This window comes from Castor canadensis, chromosome 2 (genome assembly GCF_047511655.1).
Source record: "Castor canadensis chromosome 2, mCasCan1.hap1v2, whole genome shotgun sequence".
Lineage (NCBI taxonomy): Eukaryota > Metazoa > Chordata > Mammalia > Rodentia > Castoridae > Castor > Castor canadensis.
Window position 1 is genome coordinate 192,103,037 of NC_133387.1, and position 20,953 is coordinate 192,123,989.

At 42.7% G+C, this 20,953-nt stretch overlaps 1 protein-coding gene across 5 annotated transcripts; it reads left to right on the forward strand.

Annotated features, from left to right (window-relative positions):
* Positions 1 to 380: 380 nt before the first annotated feature.
* Positions 381 to 19,254, forward strand: Poglut3 (protein O-glucosyltransferase 3). Of its 5 annotated transcripts, none has more exons than XM_074066779.1 (8): positions 381 to 454; positions 7,662 to 7,859; positions 10,482 to 10,768; positions 12,013 to 12,229; positions 13,737 to 13,933; positions 15,132 to 15,326; positions 16,694 to 16,798; positions 18,371 to 19,254. In XM_074066779.1, exons 2-8 carry the CDS (start codon positions 7,775 to 7,777, stop codon positions 18,494 to 18,496), a joined length of 1,212 nt encoding a protein of 403 aa, XP_073922880.1. In that variant the 5' UTR covers positions 381 to 454; positions 7,662 to 7,774; the 3' UTR covers positions 18,497 to 19,254. The 5 variants fall into 5 exon arrangements, with proteins under 5 accessions (XP_073922880.1, XP_073922879.1, XP_020026235.1 ...); XM_074066778.1 differs by lacking the exon at positions 381 to 454 and adding an exon at positions 809 to 893; XM_020170646.2 differs by lacking the exon at positions 381 to 454 and adding an exon at positions 818 to 1,017 and having other exon boundaries at positions 18,293 to 19,254.
* Positions 19,255 to 20,953: the final 1,699 nt, after the last annotated feature.

Sequence of the window (20,953 nt, forward strand, 5' to 3'; positions counted from 1 at the left end):
AGTCTCTTCCTGCTGCCCTGGTGATGGAGGTGGCCAAGGTCAGCTACTCCACCATCCCTACAAGGGGTCGGGAGGCTCCTGCCTTTGAGGTGCTACTCACCCACCAGGCTCAAGGCAAGGCCTAGACCCTGCCTTCTGCTGCCCCAAGACCCGGCTGACACCGGGCCTGGCCCAGCTCCGTGGATCCTTGGTGAAAGAGGGGGAGTGTGGTGGGAAGGAGGAAGGGGAGGAGCGGAGGGAGGCTGCTGAGCAGGAACACAAACAGCTGTGGGTGGGGCTCAGTAGGCACAGCATCTGCCTAGTAAACTCAAGGCCCTGAGTTCAAAACCCAGCACCGCCCCCCAAAAAAATTTAACTAAAAAAAAAAAAAACCAGTCGAAACAACCGACGGCTGCGACAAATGGCGTGGCGGGCAGAAGGGAGGCCGGGAGGCCAGGCCTGGACACTGCAGCTTGTAAGCTAGGTGCAATTCCTTGTCCAAAGGAGGTTCTTGGCGGCGGGGCCTTTCTGTCGCCCCTCAGTGGCTCTGCACCCTTTAAAGGCGGGTGACAAACTTAAGCACCTCTCGGAGTGGGGGGCGCGGCGCGCACCGTGCACGGTGCACCTGGGACTCCCCCGCGCGCGGGCGGACGCGGGTCCCGGCTGGGGAGCGCGGGGCGCGCGCTCGGGGGCCACGTCGGTGCCACGGTGCGCGCTCGCGTGCGGGGCGGGGCGGGGCGGCCGAGCATTGGCCCGCCGCGGGGGGAGGGCCCTGGCCCTGGCCCGACTCGACCCGTCCCCTCCCGGCGCGGCCCCGCGGCGCCCCGCAGCTCGCGCCCGCCATGCGCCACCCGCCGCCCGCCCTGCTGCTGCCGCTCGCCCTGCTGGTGGCCGCGGGCGCCCGCGAGGCCCCGGTGAGCGCGCGGCGGAGCCTGGCCTGGGGGCCGGGACTGCAGGCGGCCGCCGTGCTGCCCGTGCGCTACTTCTACCTGCAGGCGGTCAGCCCCGAGGGCCGGAACCTCACGCGCTCGCCCCCAGGTAGCGTCCGCCCCGGGCCGCCCGCGCCCGTCCCCGTGTCCCCCTTGCCCCCCGGCAGCTCAGCGGGGACTGGCTGAGTGAATGGCTCCCAGGCCCTTCTGCATTGGTGTGCAGGGACTGATGTGGCCACAGGTGGCGCCTGGGGGGACTGGACGCATGCGGTCACGTGTTGGACCTGGCCCTTCCCTCCGACCTAGGTGGCTGCGCTCCAGGGAGGGCCACGAGGCTCGTGGGGGTCCCGCGGCGCAGGCCGGCGGAATGGCCGGCGGAAAGGAGGCCAGGCGTTGGTTTTGTTGAGGAGGTCACAGGCTCCCGCTTCCCGGCGGGATCCCTTTCTGCCGGGCCCCCTCCCGCGGCCCGCACCCCAACCTTTGCGGTCTGACAACTCGTCCTGCTGCTTTCCACTTGCCGCCGGTCAGGATCTGCTCCTTTATGTCCAAGGTTAGGGCTCTTACCCGCGACGAGACGACCGGGAGGGCCCGGTGACTTCCCCTGCAGGGCCAGCGGGCGCGTCACTGTCCTGCAGGAGCCGGCCCCGGCTTGGGGACTGACTTGGGGTTACGAGTGGGGTGTGGTGAGAGGAGCGATTAAACTAAGCAAAGCCGAGAGAAAGCATTGAAAAGCCAAAGGTGATGGACTTTAGGCTTAATAATCTTTTTAAGTTTCACCGCCCTGCCTCCTTCCACTTGCTGTCTCCTTGACTGTGTGTTTGGTGATCCCGCTGTGGATGTGAGGAGAAGACGCAGTGCGCGCGTATCACACACGAAGGTGTTTTGGAAAATCATAAGCAAGTAACTTGCGACAGCGAAGGCCACCACAGAGTGCAGTAAAGTGACAAAAGCTGCCCGGTGGCCCTCGGGTTACAGCAGCAGAGACTTGAAGGTCAAGGCCAGCTTGCTGTTGTGGGCCGTTAGCATGGCACGGAGTTTAGGAAAGTAAAGAATTTTGCAGATTGCAGCCAGAAGTCTTCGAGAGCCTTTAATGACAAGCAAGGGATTTTTAGCAACAGATAAAGGACCGCCATTTGGAGCATTTTGAGCTGAGGTGTGACAGGAGGCTGCCTCTGCCTTAACCATGTGTTTACTTGTGATTCAGAGTGCCACTCCTAAAGCTGTCTGATGATCCCGTTGACAACACGACTGACAGTTAGACCCTACATCTGCAGAAGGCTGGGTTTGTGTGCTGTCTGTGCATTGGGGCACAGTGACTCCTGACAGGGGCTCACCAGTGCACACCAGAGTCTGGCTTAGTCTTTCTTTAAAGAAGCAAGTAGGAAATAATTTAGGCTTTGTAGATCACACAGCCTCTGCTACACCTACTAAACTATAGCCACAGACAGCTGTAAGCAAACCCGCCCATCTGTATCCCACTGAAACCATGGACACTGGAACAGGAATTTCCTGTAACTTTTCATGTGTCACAAAGTAGTCTTCTGATTTTTTTTCCAACCATAAAAATGTAAAGCCATTCTTAGCTCACAGGCCTTGCAAACAAAACAAAACAAAACAGGCAGTTAGCTGGACTGGCCATAGTTGTCAATCTACATTAAATTTGTACTAAAGACCCTCAATTAAAATTCGAGGGATATATATCACTTAAAGTTGTACATATATTTATGGGTGTTTAGGTCACTCACTAGAAGGAATGTGGCATCTTTATTTTTGGGTGGTTTACCCTTCAAACCTATGACTTTTTTTAGAGAGACTTTTCCATTTCCCTAAAAGAACAGGCAAAAAGATGCTTAAGTTCAAATTCAAAGTCTGTCACTATGGTGTCTATCTTCTTTATAGAGTTTTCTGTTTTTAAATATATGCTCAAATTCATTTTAAAAAGTTGCAATGGAGAAAAAAGAAGATAGAAAGCTAAGAAAAGAACTATCTGATATATGAAAAAAAAAAGAAAGTTACACAATCCAGGATGAAATCCTTTTAATCTTACTATCTTATTATTAATGAAAAAAATACAAATTCAAATAAAGATTTTTTTTTAATCTAAAAATACAAGTTTTTTTTTTTTTTTTTTTTTTCCAGTACTGGTGTTTTAAATTCAGGGCCTTACACTTGCTAGGCTCTACCAGTTGAACCACACCCCTGGCCTTTTTTACTTTCTGGTTATGTTTTAGATAGGGACTTGCACTTTTTGCCCAGTCTGGCCTCTGACTGCAACCCTTCTACCTAAGCCTCCTGCATAGCTGTGATAACAGGTGTGCGTCACCACACCTAGCTTATTCTTTGAGATAGGGTCTTGCTAACTTGTTGCCTCGGCTGGCCTTGAACTGCATCCCTCCTATCTTTACCTCCAAAGTAATTGATTGGGATTACAGGCGTGAGTCACTGTGCCTGGTCCTGGCAAATATTTTTTTAAGAGGCAACACTCAAAACTTAACGGAGCAGTAAGACATTCAACACTTTCATCCTTTGCTGGTTGAAGCACAAATTGGTAAACTGTTGCTAGAAAGTAATTTTCCTAACATATGTAGAGTCTTAAGCATTTATAAATCTAATATACAAAAAATGAGTTTCAGCGGTTAAAAAATGTAATTTTTTAAAAAGATGTCACTCACAAAAAAATGTCTGTGCCCTTTAATCTAGTAATCTGACTTCTAGGTATCTTTCCTGAGAAAATAATCCAAATATGGTTAAAGACTTATGCTCAAGGATATAATGACCTATGTGCAGCAGGATAATTATTTATTACAGCAAGTCTAAGTGCCCAGCCATAAGATAATTGCTAAGTAAATTATGGTTCATACGATAGAATGTTTGACAGCCACTAGAAGTAGCCTTTTAGGTTCCAAATTCGTAGAATTTGGTATCTGAAGTAGCCAAATTCATAGAAACAGAAGCAGAAGAGCGGTTGTCAGGTGAAGACAGAAAGAGGACGTTGTTGAATGGGTTTTGCAAGACCAAAAAGAAGGTGCCTGGACTTGTCACACAGCAATGTGTGTACCGTGAGCATGCTGATTTAGCTCTTGTCATCGGACTGGTGAGTGCTGAAGAACTTGCACCATTGTTCCTACCACCTGCTTCACCAAAACTAAAGTATGGTTTTCTGTTCAGAAAACCTGGACACAGAAAGCTCGTTTCTGGGAAGAGACCGAAATTAAGAGCTCATTAGTAATACTTGTTTTCATTTTGTTGCGGGACTAATTCTAGGAACTGGAATGATGGAGACATTACTACACAGAGAACTTCCGTGTGGCCTCGTGTCACGCTCGCCTAAGTGTGAAGAGCATCTATTTGTACTTGTCATTTATTATAGGTTAAATTTGAAACTGATTTTAAAAGTAAGCGTACTGAACTGTACACTTGAAAACGGTTAGGATGAGCAAGGGCTCGGTGGCTCACGTCATAATCCCAGCTACTTGAGAGGCTGCGATTTGGAGGATCACCATTGGAGGCAGCACCAGCAAAAAGTTCCCAAGACCCCATCTCAACCAATAGCTGAGAACAGTGACCTGTGCCTGTCATCTCGTAGCTGTCCTCGAAGCTGAGATCAGGATGAAGGTAGTTCCAGGCCAGCCCAGGCAAAAAAGTTTTCAAGAGTCCATCTCAAGAGGAAAAAGCTGGGTGTGGTGGTGCATGCCTGTCATACCAGTGACAGCAGGAAGAGTAAAATAGGATGATCACAGTTCAGGCCGGCCTGGGCAAAAAACAAGTCTGTATCTCCAAAATAAGCAGAGCAAAAAGGGCTGGAGATGTGGTTTGAGTGGTAGAGCTTCTGCCTAGCAAGCACTGAAGCCCTGAGTTCAAAGACAGTACCTCCAAAAAAAAAAAAAAAAAGAAAATACACATGAACTCTAGGACTGACACATAACAGGGCTCTGAATTTTTTTAAATGTTTTAGCTTCTTTCTAAGTCAAGTGTTGGGAATGTCTGATTCTAACGATGGAGGGTGGTGGTGCTGCCAGCCTCCTTCATCTTCACAGTCCCTGCCTTCTGGTCCAGGTGGCCACTTTTTCCACAGAAGCTAGCGTTTGTGGAGGAGAAAACTCAAGCTCAGCTTCAGTTCTGCTCACTGTCACAGCCACCCCTCCATTTGAAGCAATTTGGAATTTCACTGTCCTCACTCTCTTAGGAGGTTAGAAATGCTCGTTTCTATGTCAGCTCTTGTCTGACTACTTTTCATTGATCGTACATTCACTTGAGGCCATCCATGGCACAGGCCTGAAAGACTGCTGTCAAAAATAACTGAATATGTATTTCCGGTGGCTGTACACGCTTTTGCACATACATTTGGATAAAAAAATGTCATAACCAGAACAGACCACAATGATGACCTTCAAGACTTTACAAGTAAGGGACCACTGTGGTGCTAGTTTTCTACCTAGTCAACAATACCTCAATTTTATATCTGTGATATTTATTTAAAAGTAATGACCTATTGTGAACAGGACTACGTGATCAGAAGACAAGTCTTTTTACACGTTGTCAATTGGAGTCAGAGCAAGTGAAGAAGCCTTCTGTTTCTCAGTCACTGTCCCCAGCTGTCAGCGTGCCACACCATGCTGTCTCTCTAAAGACAGCTGGGAAGTCACACAAAGCAATAACCTGTGTGTTTCATTTACACGCTTCAGTAATTGGCCAAAGTTTCTAATTTCATATTAAATTTTGCCTTTTTAATACCATGTGTATCTGTTGTATTTGTGACTTTCAGCAGGTTTCTTTAGTCATTTTATCACACTTGTTTCAGGGATCCTAACACGTGTGGGTTTGGTGAGAAATTATTCAATTGTAAGATGTCTCAGAGCACTGTTACCAAACAAGAGACTAAGACACATTTCTTCTGATATATAAGAAAAAATCAAAATCCTTTGTTATGGTTTGGATCTTAAATGCCCTCCACCCCAAAGCGCATGTGTGGAAGGCTTTGTCCCCAGTTGGTGCACTGCTGGGAGGTGGTGGAGGCCTAGATGGAGGAAGCAGGTCATTGGGGAAATTCCCTTGAAGGGTTTTGGGACCCAGGCCCCTTACTCTCTTGCTCTTTGCTCCTTTTTTTAAGTTCTGAACTCAGGGCCTTCACCTTGAGCCACTCCACCAGCCCTATTTTTGTGAAGGGTTTTTGAGATAGGGTCTCGCAGAACTATTTGTCTGGGCTGGCTTCCTGATCTGCCTCCTGAGTAGATAGGATTACAGAGGTGAGCCACCAGTGCCCGGGTGCGCTTTGCTTCCTGGTCACCATGAGGTAAGTGCTTTTCTCTGCTGCTTGCTTCTGCCATGGTGTACTATCTTGCCACAGGCCTAAAGGCAAGCAGGCCAAGTGACCATGGTCTGAAACCACGAGCCAAATAAACTTTTTCTCCTTGAAGTTGGCTTCTTTCAGGTGTTTTGTCACAGCAATAGAAAGTTGACAACGTGATTCTAAAAGAAAATAGACTCTTACACTTAATAGATTGAACTAAGAATAAAAGATATAAACTCATCAATTTAGACAATTTGTATCAAATGTGTGTGGCTTCATGATATCATAGATGTAAGATGAAAGACACCTTTGATCACAACCCACTGTTTGGCAGGGCTGTGGACTTCAGAGGGTTCTCTTTTTTTTTTTTAACATTTCTCTTTGTTATGTTCTCAATGACATATCTACTATTCGCTCTGAAGGAAGAGGCTCCAAAGTTTGTTTTTTGTTTGTTTTTTTATTCCTGGGTCACAGTAACATTAATTACAGCAGTATCATTTCTAAGTCGAAATAAATCAACTAATAGACAAGGGAAAGTTTGTTAAGTAGGTATTCTTACCTAGTAAAGAAAACCCACAGAATTTTAGAGCTAGAAGGGCTCTTTGTAGTGTAAGTATTTCATGTCAAGCTGAGGAAACAGAGGTGAACCCTAGTGTTACAAAGCGGGCTGTGTGCAGAGCCTGGTAGCTACTATAATCCATCTCTAGTAGAAGTATTTGAAATTTAGATTGAAAAGGAGAGAAGTTTTATCAGAAATGAGGTTATCAGATATAAAAATGGCATATAGAAGCACTTGTATAATTTGCAAGGAGAAAATTGAATTACTGTAGAAGCCTGTAATTTTGAGAGTTCGTGGATTTTTTATTAGCATGTATTAGTTGTACAGCAGGATACATTGTGACATTTACATCTGTGCTTACTATGTATCTTAATTAAATTCACCGCCCCAGTCATTATCCTCCATCCCTCTCCCCCACTTCTTAGAACAGTTTGAACGTTGTTCAATTTTCATACATGTAAGCAAAGTGCATGGGCCTTGTTCATCCTTCTTCCCCCTCCCCCAACTCGTCCCCTCCCGCCCCCATCAGTCCCCCAAAAGGACCTGTTTCACCTTCCTGTGTTTCATTTTTTAAAGCAAATATTGGTTGCTCAAGGGATTTTTTAGCCACCCAAGCTTTAATGTCACTCAAAGGAGAAGCTCAATTAGGCAAAGAGTTCATTTCTTCTTTTGCTCTTTTCATTTTGTTCATTCAACAAATTATTCTTCAAATGTTGAGTCATAGCCTTGGCTTAAAGACATGAGCCAGATGTACAGTTCCTGGCCTGCAGAGTCTTCCAAGCTGAAATGACTCTTGTTTCCCATCAACGCAACAGGAAGAAGTAACTTCTGTGTACAAGATACCTGCCTAATGATCAAGGTATAATAATCGTGAAGTGGTAATTTGTATTTCCTTTTCTTTCAGGTCAAACACTGTTCAAAGTAGTAGTCAAATCTCTCTCACCTAAAGAATTAGTCCGAATTCATGTCCCTAAACCTTTGGACAGGAATGATGGAACGTTTTTGGTGAGATACAGGATGTATGATACTGTCAATGAAGGGCTGAAAATAGAAGTTTTGTATGGTGATGACCACGTGGCTCAATCTCCCTATATTTTGAAAGGTAAGTGATTATTAATAATCCAGAGTTTCCTTTATGTACAGGTACTTTCAGAATGGGTTATAATGACCTTGAAGTCCTGTTCAACAAGGAAACATTGTATATATACTCCCTGCAGCTCACTGGATTTGAACTTTGGGGGAAGAGAGGGTGTACTCAGGGCCTCACGCTTTCAAAGCAGGTATTCTTCCTCTTGAGCTGCACCTCCAGTCCATTTTACTCCATTTTGGAGATGGTGTTTCATGAACTATTTGCCCAGGCTGGCTTCAAACCTTGATCTGCCTGATCTCAGCCTCCCAAGTAATGAAGATTATAGGCATGAACCCCATGTTCAGCAAATTGTTCAGCAATTTGAAATTTTAAAAGAATGAAAATTAAATAATTTAAAGGTAGGTGATAAAAGCAAAAAAAGTTGTGCAATTATCCACACACAGGACCACTTCTGATCCCTTTGTCTCTTTGTGTAGACCCATGTTTCTACCTATTACCATCTGCTTCCACCAAAAGATTTCCATCTCCATTTCTCATAGAGTAATAATACTAGTGATGAACTCTTTCAGCTCTTAACTGTCAGGAAAAATATGTTTTCCTCCTGTTTAAAGGACATTTTTGCCACTTGCTGAATGATAAATTGATGGTTGCTCTTTTCCTGTTAGTGTTTAAAGATGCCACCTGTCTTCTTTGCACAGTTTCCAACAGTAAATCTATCATTGCTCTTCTCTTTGCTCTTCTGTGCTACTGAAGGTTTTCTCTTCACCTGTCATTTGAGCACTTTGATAATTATGTTGCTTGGTGTAGTTTTTGTCATGCTGTGCTTAGGGTTTGTGAAGCTTCTTGGGGTTTTGGGTTTATAGTTTTCAACATATTTAGAAAAATTTTGACCATTATTTCTTCAAAATTTTTTTTCAAGTTCATTCCAGCTTCCCTTCAAGGATCTGAATTACCCATATTTTAGGCTTTTTTTTTTTTTTCCTTTTTGTGGAACTGGGGCTTGACCTCAGGATTTTATTCTTGCAAAGCAGGCACTCTACCTCTTGAGCCACACCTCTCATCCATTTTGCTCTGGTTATTTTGAAGATGTGGTCTCAAGAACTATTTGCCCAGGCTGGCCTCAAACCATGATCCTCCCAATCTCAGCTTCCCAGGTAGGTAGGATTACGTGCATGAGCCACCAGAACCCAGCTATCTTAGGCATTTTGAAAATTCTCTTTTCCTCTGTTGCATTTTATACAGTTTCCATTGATATGTCTTTAGGTTCACTAATCTTTTATTTCTGCAGTGCCAACTTCTCATTAATCTAGTACAAAGTATTTTTCATGTCTTGCTACTTTGTCTTTTTGAGTCTTTTTCTGGGATACAGCTGAGGTTCTTGGAGATAAACCTTTTGAGTTCTGCTTTTACGATTTGTTAGATTGGAGCCATGTTTAATCTAGGGCTAATTGTCTCTGCTACTAGAGCCCTTCTGCATCCCTTTCCAAACCCCAAGAATTAGGAGGCTTTCCAGCCTGGCTGGTATGGACAGGCATTCTTCCCAGCCCTCTGTGAGCAGCAGATACAGTTCCTCTGATCTTCCCCTGCCTTGGATACTTTCTTCTCCTACGTGTACTGATCATAAGCTGTGCTGGACACCCAAAGGGGACCTGCTGCAGGTCTCTGGAGTTCTCGGTGAGATTCTGTCCTTTCAAATACACTGACCTCCCGGTCCTAGCTGCCTTCGTCTCCCTGGACTCCCAGCTCTGTCTCCTCAACTCAGTGAGAACCAGGGTCTTCCCACATTCACCTCCCTATGCTACAGCCTGGAAACCAGCAGTGAGCGTGGGGGCTCTGAGGCCTTTGTTTACCATGTATCACACTCCTTGTCACTCATTGTCCTTCATTGCCTGATGTTCAGGGCCTTAAAACTGTTACTTAATAATACTGCCTGGGTTGTTTTTTTTTTCAGTAATTTTACATGAGAGAAAATCAGGGCCCACTTATTTGTCTTGGCCTGAAGTAGAAATCCTCAAGAGATTTTAATAATTTTTAATTAAAAGAAATATAGATACATCTTAAAACAATATATTAAATGTGTACAGATTGACTTTTAAATGAGTCTTCAGAGAAGTTCTATGCTTGTGGCCTACCACTTAGGACCACACTGCCAGACCCCCTGGGTTATACATTTCCTCTGAGATCTGCCGATGGAGGTGATCTTCGGGGCTCAGAGAGGGTGACCCCTCTCCCTACTCCATTACTCTCCCTACTCCATTTTAATGCCTAAAAAATCAATATGTTCCTTTTCCTTGTTAAAAGGTAAGTTGTTTAATGTTCATCAGCCATTGATACCTCCCTAGAAACGAATTCCTCACCTACCTGAGTGAGAGCAGAGCTAAGATGGGAGAGAGTGTGTACTGTGCTAGGCTGTCCAGTGTGACCTGAAAGGGGACAGAAATTAGGAGTTCAGGATTCTGACATAAGGAACCGGACAGCTCAGTCGGTAGAGCATCAGGATTCTGACATAATCGCCTTCACCACTGATTTGTCTGGATTGTCTTGGAATTCACCCAGAAGCCATCCCGTGCTCACCGCTCTCTGGCCTGTGGTGCTTGTTAAGCTAGTGTGGCTTTGTGTGTTTTGCCTTCTCAGGACCAGTGTACCATGAGTACTGTGTGTGTCCAGAAGAGGACCCTCAGGCCTGGCAGAAAACGCTTTCTTGTCCAACTCAGGAGCCACAAATTGAAGAAGATTTTGCTTCCTTTCCAAGCATTGATCTCCAGCACATGCTAAAAGAAGTCCCCGCAAGGTTTGGGGACGAGAGGGGTGCCGTTGTTCATTACACGATTCTGGATAACCACATTTACCGGAGATCTTTAGGGAAATACACAGATTTCAAAATGTTCTCTGATGAGATTTTTCTGTCACTGGCGAGAAAGGTATGAAAAGGAATGACTTGGTCCTCAAAATACTAGAATTGTTCTCTTCAATTCAGTATGACTCGAACTTAGAACACATTTTTCTTGTCTTACCCTAAGCACCCCTAGAAGATAGTGTTCATGACACATTTTGTTGAAGGCGGGGATAATAGAGGTTATTTTGTATTAGTGCATACTAAAAAATAAACCAAGTTTCTCACTGGCCACCCTTGATCTTCAGGCCTTGCCTTACTAAATGTGGTCAGGCCTCCCTGTCTTTCAGACTCACCACAACCGTCCCCTCTCCTGGACTCATTACTAACAGCCTTCCCCACCCCCATATTCAACCCTCTTTCTACACTGCAGAACTCTTGACTTCCTCTTAAGCTAAGCAGTTCACACTATCTTTTGTTCTTCCTGATCATGCAGGGTGAAGGGTGCAAGTGAGCAGTTTTTATCTTTCTCATCCAGAGAGAGCAGCAAGGTAGTTTTCTAAACTAAACCCCAGCTTTGCCATTTGCTATATAATTTACCAGGTATGGTGAATGTGTCACTGCATTCAGTTCTTATTTAAAGGACTGTCACTTTCCCTCTACCCCCAGCTCACCATGTAAGCATATGAGCATGCTATGGGTGTCTGACCCTAAAGGTCTTGGTCTCCTCCTGGGCTACCACCAGTCCACCCTGCCTGTGCACCTGTATCCTGCATATAGTTTTCAGCTGGGAATGACTTTTGTCCCTCGGGACATTTCACAGTATGTAGTCAGCTTTGATTGTCTCACTGTTACCAGAGGAGCTTTGCAGGTTATTTACTTGAACTCCCCCCACTGTACCTACTTTATCCTGCTACAGTAAAATGAATCCTTGCTAAAACTTTCACCTTGTGAGATTTGTCATAAGACACCTTGAAATGCTTTTCACAGTGGATCTCAAGCACCTTTGATTTTGCAGCTAACAGAGTTCTCAAAACGACTCATTCATACGCCTCTATTCAATGTCCACTTCTATATAGTAAATTTTAAATGTGGCCTCTGGACAGAGGTAGTTGACTTTCTGATAAATGAATTGACTGTTTACTATCCTCACCTGGGATTTACTGACACAACCAAAGACCAAGAGGCATTCTTCACCCTTCTCCCACTGTTTTCACGTGGTCAGCTCTTCCAGAAATTATACTGTTAGGAAAGTCAAGGAACTACTACAGTATTTATAGTACTGAAGACTGAGTCCTTCTAGCACTGATGTTTGTACTTCTGTTTATTTAGGTCCTTCTCCCAGATTTAGAATTTTATATTAATCTTGGAGACTGGCCCTTGGAGCATCGAAAAGTCAATGAAACCCCTGGCCCAATAGCTCTCATTTCCTGGTGTGGCTCTCAGGATTCAAGAGATATTATCCTTCCAACATATGACACTACCCACTCCACACTGGAAGCAATGAGGGGTGTTACAAATGACCTTCTCTCTATTCAGGGAAATACAGGTAAGTCAAGGTTAATTCTGTAGGAAAAAACTTAAAAGACTAAAAGAGATGAAGGGAATATCCAGTCAGAGAGAATAAATGTGTATATGTAAAGAACCATTCTTACTTTCTAACCAAGAAGAAAGAAAAACTCAGGATTGGGGGTGTAGCTCACTACGTAGAGTGCCTGCCTAGCATGTACACGGCCCTGGGTTCCATCCAGCACCATAAGGTTAGAAAAGAAAAAGCACCCTGAATGTTGAAGTGGTCTGTTTAGTATTCCTCCTATCCAAAATTAAAAACACATTACTAGCCGAGACCAGCCTTCACCAAGTCTCCTTTGAATTGGTCATTTGCATATACTTTTTGAAAAATATAGATTGGGTAAGTCATCACTTAATTCTGACGCCAATGCCTGTTATTGCTGAATAAAATGAGAGAGAATTTTGAAAAAAATAAAATGTTATGGAAATCTAAGAGAATTGTTATAATATTATAATTTGGATATTACATCTCTCATTTTATCCTTTAAAATCTGAATTCCTTTCCTTAAAAAAACTTGGCCTTGTCTTTCGGCCTCTATTTCTCTTTATTGTTATTTGGTGAACATATTTTGTACACAAAATCAGAGACTTCTTATAAACTAAAGATAACATGAAATAAAATTGGCCTTCCAATGTGATAACAATGAATTCCTGAGAAGTGTGTAAAACAGTAGAGATTGATCCTCTTCAAGTTGTATGTTTTATGATTTATTCCTCAAACACTTAACAGGTGTTAACCAAAGACTTCTCTCTGTACAATAATAGTAATAGATTTCAAATTAATTCTTCCAGAATATTTATTTTCCAAAAGAGTGAAGACATAAATATGTGTATATAGAGTTGAGTTTATGTTTGCATGACAGCATATTAGAAAAAGTCTTCCTGATATTCAAACTTCTGAGCAGCCTGGGGAGTAAAGACTTGTGGATGCTACTTAGTTATGCAATTTTTCTCCACCCCGTCTAAGATCAAAAGCCTAGCTCGTGTTTGATTGTGAAGCACAAAATATGAGAGGAGCTGTTGCCTTGTTGAGTGGGCTAGGTAATTGAATGTCTTTTTGCTCTGAACTTGGTCCCATATTATTTTGGATTTTTCCCAGTGTTTAAAATGGAAGACAGCAGAGTCTGTGTGAAGCTCTTATTAGTAGATCAGTCGGTAGAACTGGAGCATTCTTTTTTGTTTTTTGGGGTTTTTTTTGTACTGCAGTTTGAACTCGGGATCTTTGAACTCAGCACTGGGCAGGCGCTCTACCACCTGAGTGAAGAATTCTCTAATATAGCAAACCAAAGGACTGTTTTTGAAAGTATCTCTGGCATACTGAGACTCAATCCTGTGTTTTTTGGAAGTATTTTCTACTTTACAAGATGAGTGGTGAGAAAAGAGTAGTAGCATCTTAAATGACAATGGTGGATTAAAGATGATTATACTTACCATATTATAATGTCAAATTCATAATCATAATTTTTATGGCCTCAAACTTCTAGGGCCTTCCTGGATCAATAAAACAGAGAAAGCTTTCTTCAGAGGTAGAGATAGCCGAGAGGAGAGGCTGCAGTTGGTACAGCTGTCCAAAGAAAATCCACAGCTACTAGATGCAGGAATTACAGGATATTTCTTTTTCCAAGAGAAAGAAAAAGAACTTGGAAAAGCCAAGTTGATGGGTTTCTTTGATTTCTTTAAGGTATGCATTTGAGTCTTCCCGCATGGCTATGAAGTGATAAACTTGTATTCAAAATCTATCACATAGGTGGGCTTAAGGTTTATTTCTTCTGTCTTTGTGACTTGATACACTTTCACAATTTCTCATCAGACTCAGGAATTCTCAAAGCTCATTGTGGTTTCTTTTGTTTTTACTGTTAACTTTGTCTACCACATACATCAGTACTAAATTTGATGCTTAAAATACAGTATAAAGGTTAACGTGGGATTTTGATTTGTTTATTTCTCTTGGGTTTTTTAAATTATTTTTTATATTTGTTTAAATAAACTGGGAGCATAAATGTCTTTTATATGAGGGATCTCAAGTTTCCTAGGTAAAATAAAAAAGAAGTACGTTTAATACATGTGAAGGAAGAGGTAGAGCTGATGTGCTGCCTCTGCCCCACCGTGAGACGTCATCTCTCCAAACACCTGCTCCTACACAGCGGTGCCCTGGGTTTGATCTCCAGCACTGAAAAAAGAACTAATTAATTACCAAATCTGGAAGTATATCCTCTTCATTTCATGGTGCTATAATGAAAAGAAAAAGGGATTGGGACTAAGATTAGAGGCTTATAAAGCTCTCAGAACACCAGTTCTTGCCCTTTTTAAATACCCTCTTCACATTACTGTAATTGAATTAGGTTCAATGACTATGAAAAGTGCTTTTGGAATGGAAATCGAAGCTGATTAATTTGACATATGCAAATGGAGTGCCTGCTTTCCCCAGCTTCTGTCTCTTCCACTGTAAAGCTGTAAAATAGAGCTAACACCTTCTGTTTCATGGGTCGAGCCTAAGGAACAAATGAAATAATGCATAAATAAAGTTCACATTGCTAGATTCAGTATTGATAAGTACAGAGCTTTTGAAAATAGTTTTGATACCTATTTCTGGTTACAGAACTCTGTGTTCCCTTTACATAGATAATTGAAATAGGTGTTCTTTCCTTTTGCCTCAAATTATTTATCATCTTATCATTAAATGCATCATTATTTCTTAAAATTGAGCCGTAAAAGGCTGCTGAAGATTTTAATACATAGAGAAAATATAAGTCACAAAATAAAACTTTGAGCACAGAAGCTGCAAAATAATTCCTCTATTTACTATTACAGTATTGGTAAGAAGCAGAAGTGGAGCAAAGGACTGAGAAATGTCTGTGCTTTTGTCTTCAATCTTGTAGTTCAAGTACCAGGTGAACGTGGACGGGACCGTGGCTGCGTACAGGTTCCCGTATCTCATGCTGGGGGACAGCCTGGTCCTCAAGCAGGACTCACCATATTACGAGCATTTCTACGGGGCCCTGAGACCTTGGAAACACTATGTTCCAATTCAAAGGAATCTTAGTGACTTACTAGAGAAAGTTCAGTGGGCCAAGGTACGCTCTTGACGGTTTTCATTTCTTTAGGCAATGACAAATTCACCAGTATGGGTGACCTGAGTCACAGATTCTATTGACACAATTTAATTGGACAGAATGGAATCAAAAGAAATGTAATTTTCTGTTCCCTTGAAATAGCTAATGAATCAACAGTAGCATCACTTCTATCCCTCTGTCCACATTTTCGAGAATGTTTAGATTTGAGAATGTTCAATGTTAAATATAGATTTTCAAATGAATCACTATTTGTGTTCACATACCCAAAGAATACATGAAATGCAAAATACAGATAGAAAAGACCAGAATTAGAGTTAAAGGGCTTTATGTACAAGAAAAGGCAACTATGGTAGTTTCTTTTTTTTTTTTTCTTTTTTTGGCAGTACAGGGGGGCATTGAACTCAGGTCTTCATGCTTGCTAGACAGGCACTCTACCACTTGAGCCAGGCCCCCCCTCCATCCATCCTTTTTTGCTTTAGTTTATTTTTCATATAGGGTCTCGTGCTTTTGCCAAGTGCAGGCTTCAGACCACGATCCTCCTACTTTCACCTCCAGAGTAATTGGGATTACAGATGTGCACCAGCACACTCAACCCCCTCTTTTTTCCCCTCACATAGAAAAAAAAAACAAACAAGTTCTTTACTAGCACAAGGTGTACAACATCCCAAGGGTCACAAGTTTCCCATAAAATAGGATGCTTTTTGAAAAGGAACAGTATTAAAAAGCTGTTGGGTTTTATTATGTAACTATAAAAATTTACCCTCCCATTAAAAGACTTCACTCTCTTAAGTTTCTGAGAGTCAGTATTTGTTTATGGAAATAACTGAGCAGAATCATTTTTGTGATCCTTAGGAGAGCCACAATTACCAGCAAATGGCTTTTTCTATTGGCAACATGGTAGAAGATTACCTATTTCCCAAAAGTATAATTAGGGACAGTGACTCTTTAGTACAGCCTGTGGGTGCCGAGTCAGTGTTCTGGACTATAGCAATAATACAGTCTTTCATTGCGCTAACACTTTATAACAATTTTTTTGGCTCTAACCACATATTTAAATGATGCTTTTAACAGATGTTTTTGTATGAAATTTGATGCTTGCTACTCCTAAGCAGGAAAGTACCAGGATGGTCATGATGGAGGCTGCATGCAGGTGTTGCATTGTGGGGTGTGTGGAATCAGGCATCACAGAGCTATCTAGGAAAGTGTGCTGTTCCCACAGCCTCATCCATAAGCTGTATTTTATTATGTTCTCTTTCTTCTGTGTTCGTATTCAACCCTGCATCTGTCCTACCTCCCACTTGTCCCTACCTTCCCTTATGAACTGTAGGAGTAATTTTCATTTATTTTTTTTTAAAAAAACCTTTCAGGAAAATGATGAAGAAGCCAAGCAGATTGCAAAAGAAGGGCAGCTGACTGCCAGGGACCTGCTACAGCCGCACAGGCTCTACTGCTACTATTTCAGAGTCCTACAGGTGAGTTCAGAGCATCCATCCTGGTGAGCCAGGGTCCTTAGGCCACATGCTGTGCCTTGAAGCTTTGTACCTTGCTTCCTGAAGCAGTCGCAGAGTCAGCGTATGGAACTCCGGCTCAGTGGAGGCCCCAGCCTGTGGAAGAAAGGCCAAGTGCTAAGTGCTTCTGTGGCCTCCCCAGTTTTAACCTCCATTCAATAGTATGAAAAACAATGCTTGAAGCCCATAAAAATACAGATTGTAAGCTTCTCCTGTCTTCCCAGTATTCTCTGTTAGTGTACGGCCTATGGAGGTGCTAGTTAAGGTCTTAATGCTCAGAGAACACCTTTCCTCATCTGGGAAAAGAGAGCACTGGACTCAGTGTCATTATACTTCACCTCCTCATGCTCCCTCCTCCTCAGGATCCATGCCCTTGCTAAGAAAGTACAGGGTAGAAAGCAAATATTTAGCTGACTAAATAGCATAACCAAGACGATATGCACATACAGAATTGTCCTAATGCCTTAGGGTTAAATCCTGGTGTGCAAATGTTCATTGGGAATCAGAGGAACAGTCCTGTGAGTTTTACTCAGTAGAATCTAGACAGAAAGAGATTATGTTTTTGTTTTTGACCACCACTTATTTTCCTGTGGGTAGAATGAAAGTAAATGTCCTCAGATGCCTTCCTTTTCTTAGACGGGTCTATCCTCTTGGCTGGTCTGGCTTTAGTTTTAACAGTAGGGTTTTATACCCCTAAAATATTATTAGACTCAGCTACTTTATATCACCATTTTGTCATGTTTGGCCCACTACCAGGAGTGTACAGCTAAATTTATACAGAACCAGTGAAATGAAATGCCCAATTTATAGGAATATTCCAGTCAGTCACCAGAGTGAAAGAATTTCACAGGCCTGTTGCCATTTTAAAAATGCATATGGGGGCTGGTACACTGGCTCAGAGGCAGACATACACAGGATCAAGGTTTGAGGCCAACTTAGACAAAAAGTTAGCAAGACCCCATCTCAACCAGCAATCCAGTCATGGTGGGGGTCACACATTATCCCAGCTACTGGGAGGCATAGGTAGGAGGGTCATGGTCCAAGGCTTCTCCCAGGCAAAAACTCGAGACCCTACCTGAATTAATTGAAGCAAAAAAGGGCTGGGGTGTGGCTTAAGTGGGGAGCAGCTGCCAAGCAAGCTGCAAAGCTGTGCCAAAAAAAAAAAAAAAAAAAGATTAAGACTCCAGGCCTTGAAGGAAGGATGTGTGTGACTACCCACTGTACCTTGACATGCTTATCCTCTTGCCGATTTGAATATTCTGTGTTAATTGTTCATTAACAAGTGGAGGAAAGTGCTAAGAGCTGCTGTTTGTTCAAGTAAAGAGCTTCTGTTTACACATTAAATTGCACTACAGTTCCTTGCTAGATTGGGAAATTTTGCACTGATGCCTACAGTAACTAGAAGTAAAACATGACTTTAGGACCAGACTAAGCCAGACCTTTCGTTTTGGTCTGAAGTATGACGTTTGGAGGTGGAGGTGTTAATTGAATGAAGCGTGGAGTGGTCCTTCAGTTGATTTCAAACACACCTTTCAGAAATACGCCGAGCGCCAGTCCAGCAAGCCTGAGGTACGTGATGGAATGGAACCCGTTCCTCAGCCAGGTGATGACATGTCCACCTGCTGGTGCCACCGGAAGAAGCCTTCGAGGGAGGAGCTTTAGGCAGCTCAGAGTCACACTCCTGTGTGTGCCAGCTCCATCTTTAAGGGCAAACAGGATAGATACTGAGCTGTGAAGAAAAGTGCAGAAGAAGCAAGGCCTGGTGGTCCATGCCTGTAATCCCAGCACTGGGGAAACAGACAGGAGGTCACAAGTGTTACCTAATATGTTTGGATATTCACTCCTTTTGAGTAAAAACTGCTCTTCCAGCATCAGTTTCTTTGAAAAGAGCACTTGAGGATCATAGAAGACAGACAGACGTGCCAAAATATAAATCAGCTCTGTGAATCTGTTGACATGACATTAGGAAATTGTCTAAATAAATGTTGGTAGATCAAGCACTGAAGGACAACCTTTGAAAAGAATGAAGTAGCTTTAATGAAAAACACCTGTTTTTCATTAAAAAAATGAAAGACACCTGTGACTGTGTTTTGTGAAACCATTTATGTAAAAACAAAATGGTGGACAGTTTGGAAGGAGATCTGCCAGTATGAGAAGGGGATGCAGAGAAGGGGTATTTTTAGTTTTTGCTTTCTACCTTTTTATAATATTTAAATCACTTTTATGTAAGTGTGAGTGAAATTGTACACTAAAGAAAAATACAAGCATGGTAAAAGAATAAATGTACACAAAATAAGTGGAAAAAAAATGGATAGTTGTATTTTCCTTTATGCTGGTTTTAGATCTGCCAGGTCTAGAATCTTATGTTATGGGTTATACTATATACACTTTTTAAATAAATAAAATTTTCCAAGGAAAAATTTGAAAATGATACATATTTTTTTTTTAAGAAAGAGATTGTCACCCTCTGTAGCCCTGGTATTTCCATAACTGAATTAGTCTAATTTTAGTTCTATTATATCTTCATAAACAAATGAACCAAAATTTCTGTTGACACACCCTCTCCCTAATTGGGCAGAAATTTAATATTAGAGAAAAAATATTTGGGTTTGACACTATTCGTTTCAGTTAATGGTGAAAATACAGCAAGGGTAGGCAGAGCAGATGGTCTTCAGGTGTAAGAAGGCCAAAGTTGAAAGAACTATAGTTTTTTTCTTTAGAAGGAAATCATCCTTGCGGCCATGAGGTATGTCTGACTTAAAAGAGTTCAGGAGCTCTTTGCCTGTAATCCTAGCTACTTGGGAGGCTGGGATCAGGAGGATTGCAGTTCAAGGCCAGCCTGGGCAAATAGTTTGAAAGACCCTATCTCCAAAATAACCAACACAAAAAAGGGCTGGCGGAGTGGCTCAAGTGGTAGAGCACCTGCCTAGCAAGCATGAGGCCCTAAGTTCAAACCCCAGTACTGCAACAACAAAAAAATTTCTGAGGAGAAAATGAGCCAGACCCTTGGTTAAAAATCCCTCTTCTGGGTGCAGACCCATAGTTTACACTTTCCAGTCACTACTGTTGTCCTCAGCAGGTGTCAACCTCCTGTTGAGTCATTCCACACACTGAGATCAAAGCCAGAACTCCTCTAAGTGAAGTCCTCTCTGTAGAGTTGTGTGGAGAAAGGAACCACCAACTAGAAGCTAAAAGGTTACATTGCAACGTTTCTTAAACGCAAGAAAAGGGTTTCTTTATTCTGTAGGAAGAAATAGCAAATCCTGGAAGGGAGCAGTGGGCAGGATGGCGGGGGAGAGGTGGCATACATAGAGTAAGAGAGGTTTTTTAAAAAGGAATATTTTTGTGAGACATCTGCATACAGGTCGAGTACCCCTTATCTGAAATGCTTGGAACTAGAAGTGTTGCAGATTTCAAAGTTCCCCCCCCTTTTGGCTTTTAGACTATTTGTACAGACTTTATGGGTGAGAATTTCTCATCTGAAAATCCTAAATCCAAAATCCTCCAAAAGTCAAGATTTCTAACATAATGGGTGGCACTCAAAAGGTTTCAGATTTCAGAGCATTTCAGACTTTAGATTTTTGGATTATGGATGTTCAACCAGTACCTCTACAGTTCTGCCCATGTGTCCGACTGAGAGCTGCAGCTGGCTACTACCTCCCAGCATCAGGAGATTGGGGTGTAGGGTACATTGCTAGCCCAGAAAAAAGAGCTCAAAATGCAAAATACGGTTTCTACCACATGTATATTACTTTTGCACCATCTGAAAAAAATGGTGAGTTGAAGCATTGTAAGTTGTGGCCTTCTGTACTTAATGATGAGTTTTACTGTAAAGGATACAGGTAGGGTAGGAGGGTAAGGTCTGGGACAGAGCACAGAACTCCATGCCCTCCCCATGGTTAGTAAGGACTTGTCACCTTCCCAGTATATCAATGTCTTTGCCCACCAGGAAGTGGGCTGTTGAAAGTCCCAACCTCCTAATCATGGCGCTTGGTCTTTCTGGTAACCATCTCTGGTTCTGAAGTCATCCAGGTGTTAACCACACGTAGTCCATTACCACAATGCAGACACGTCTACAACTTAGGAAATTCTGAGGGTTTTGGACACTCTGTGCCAGGA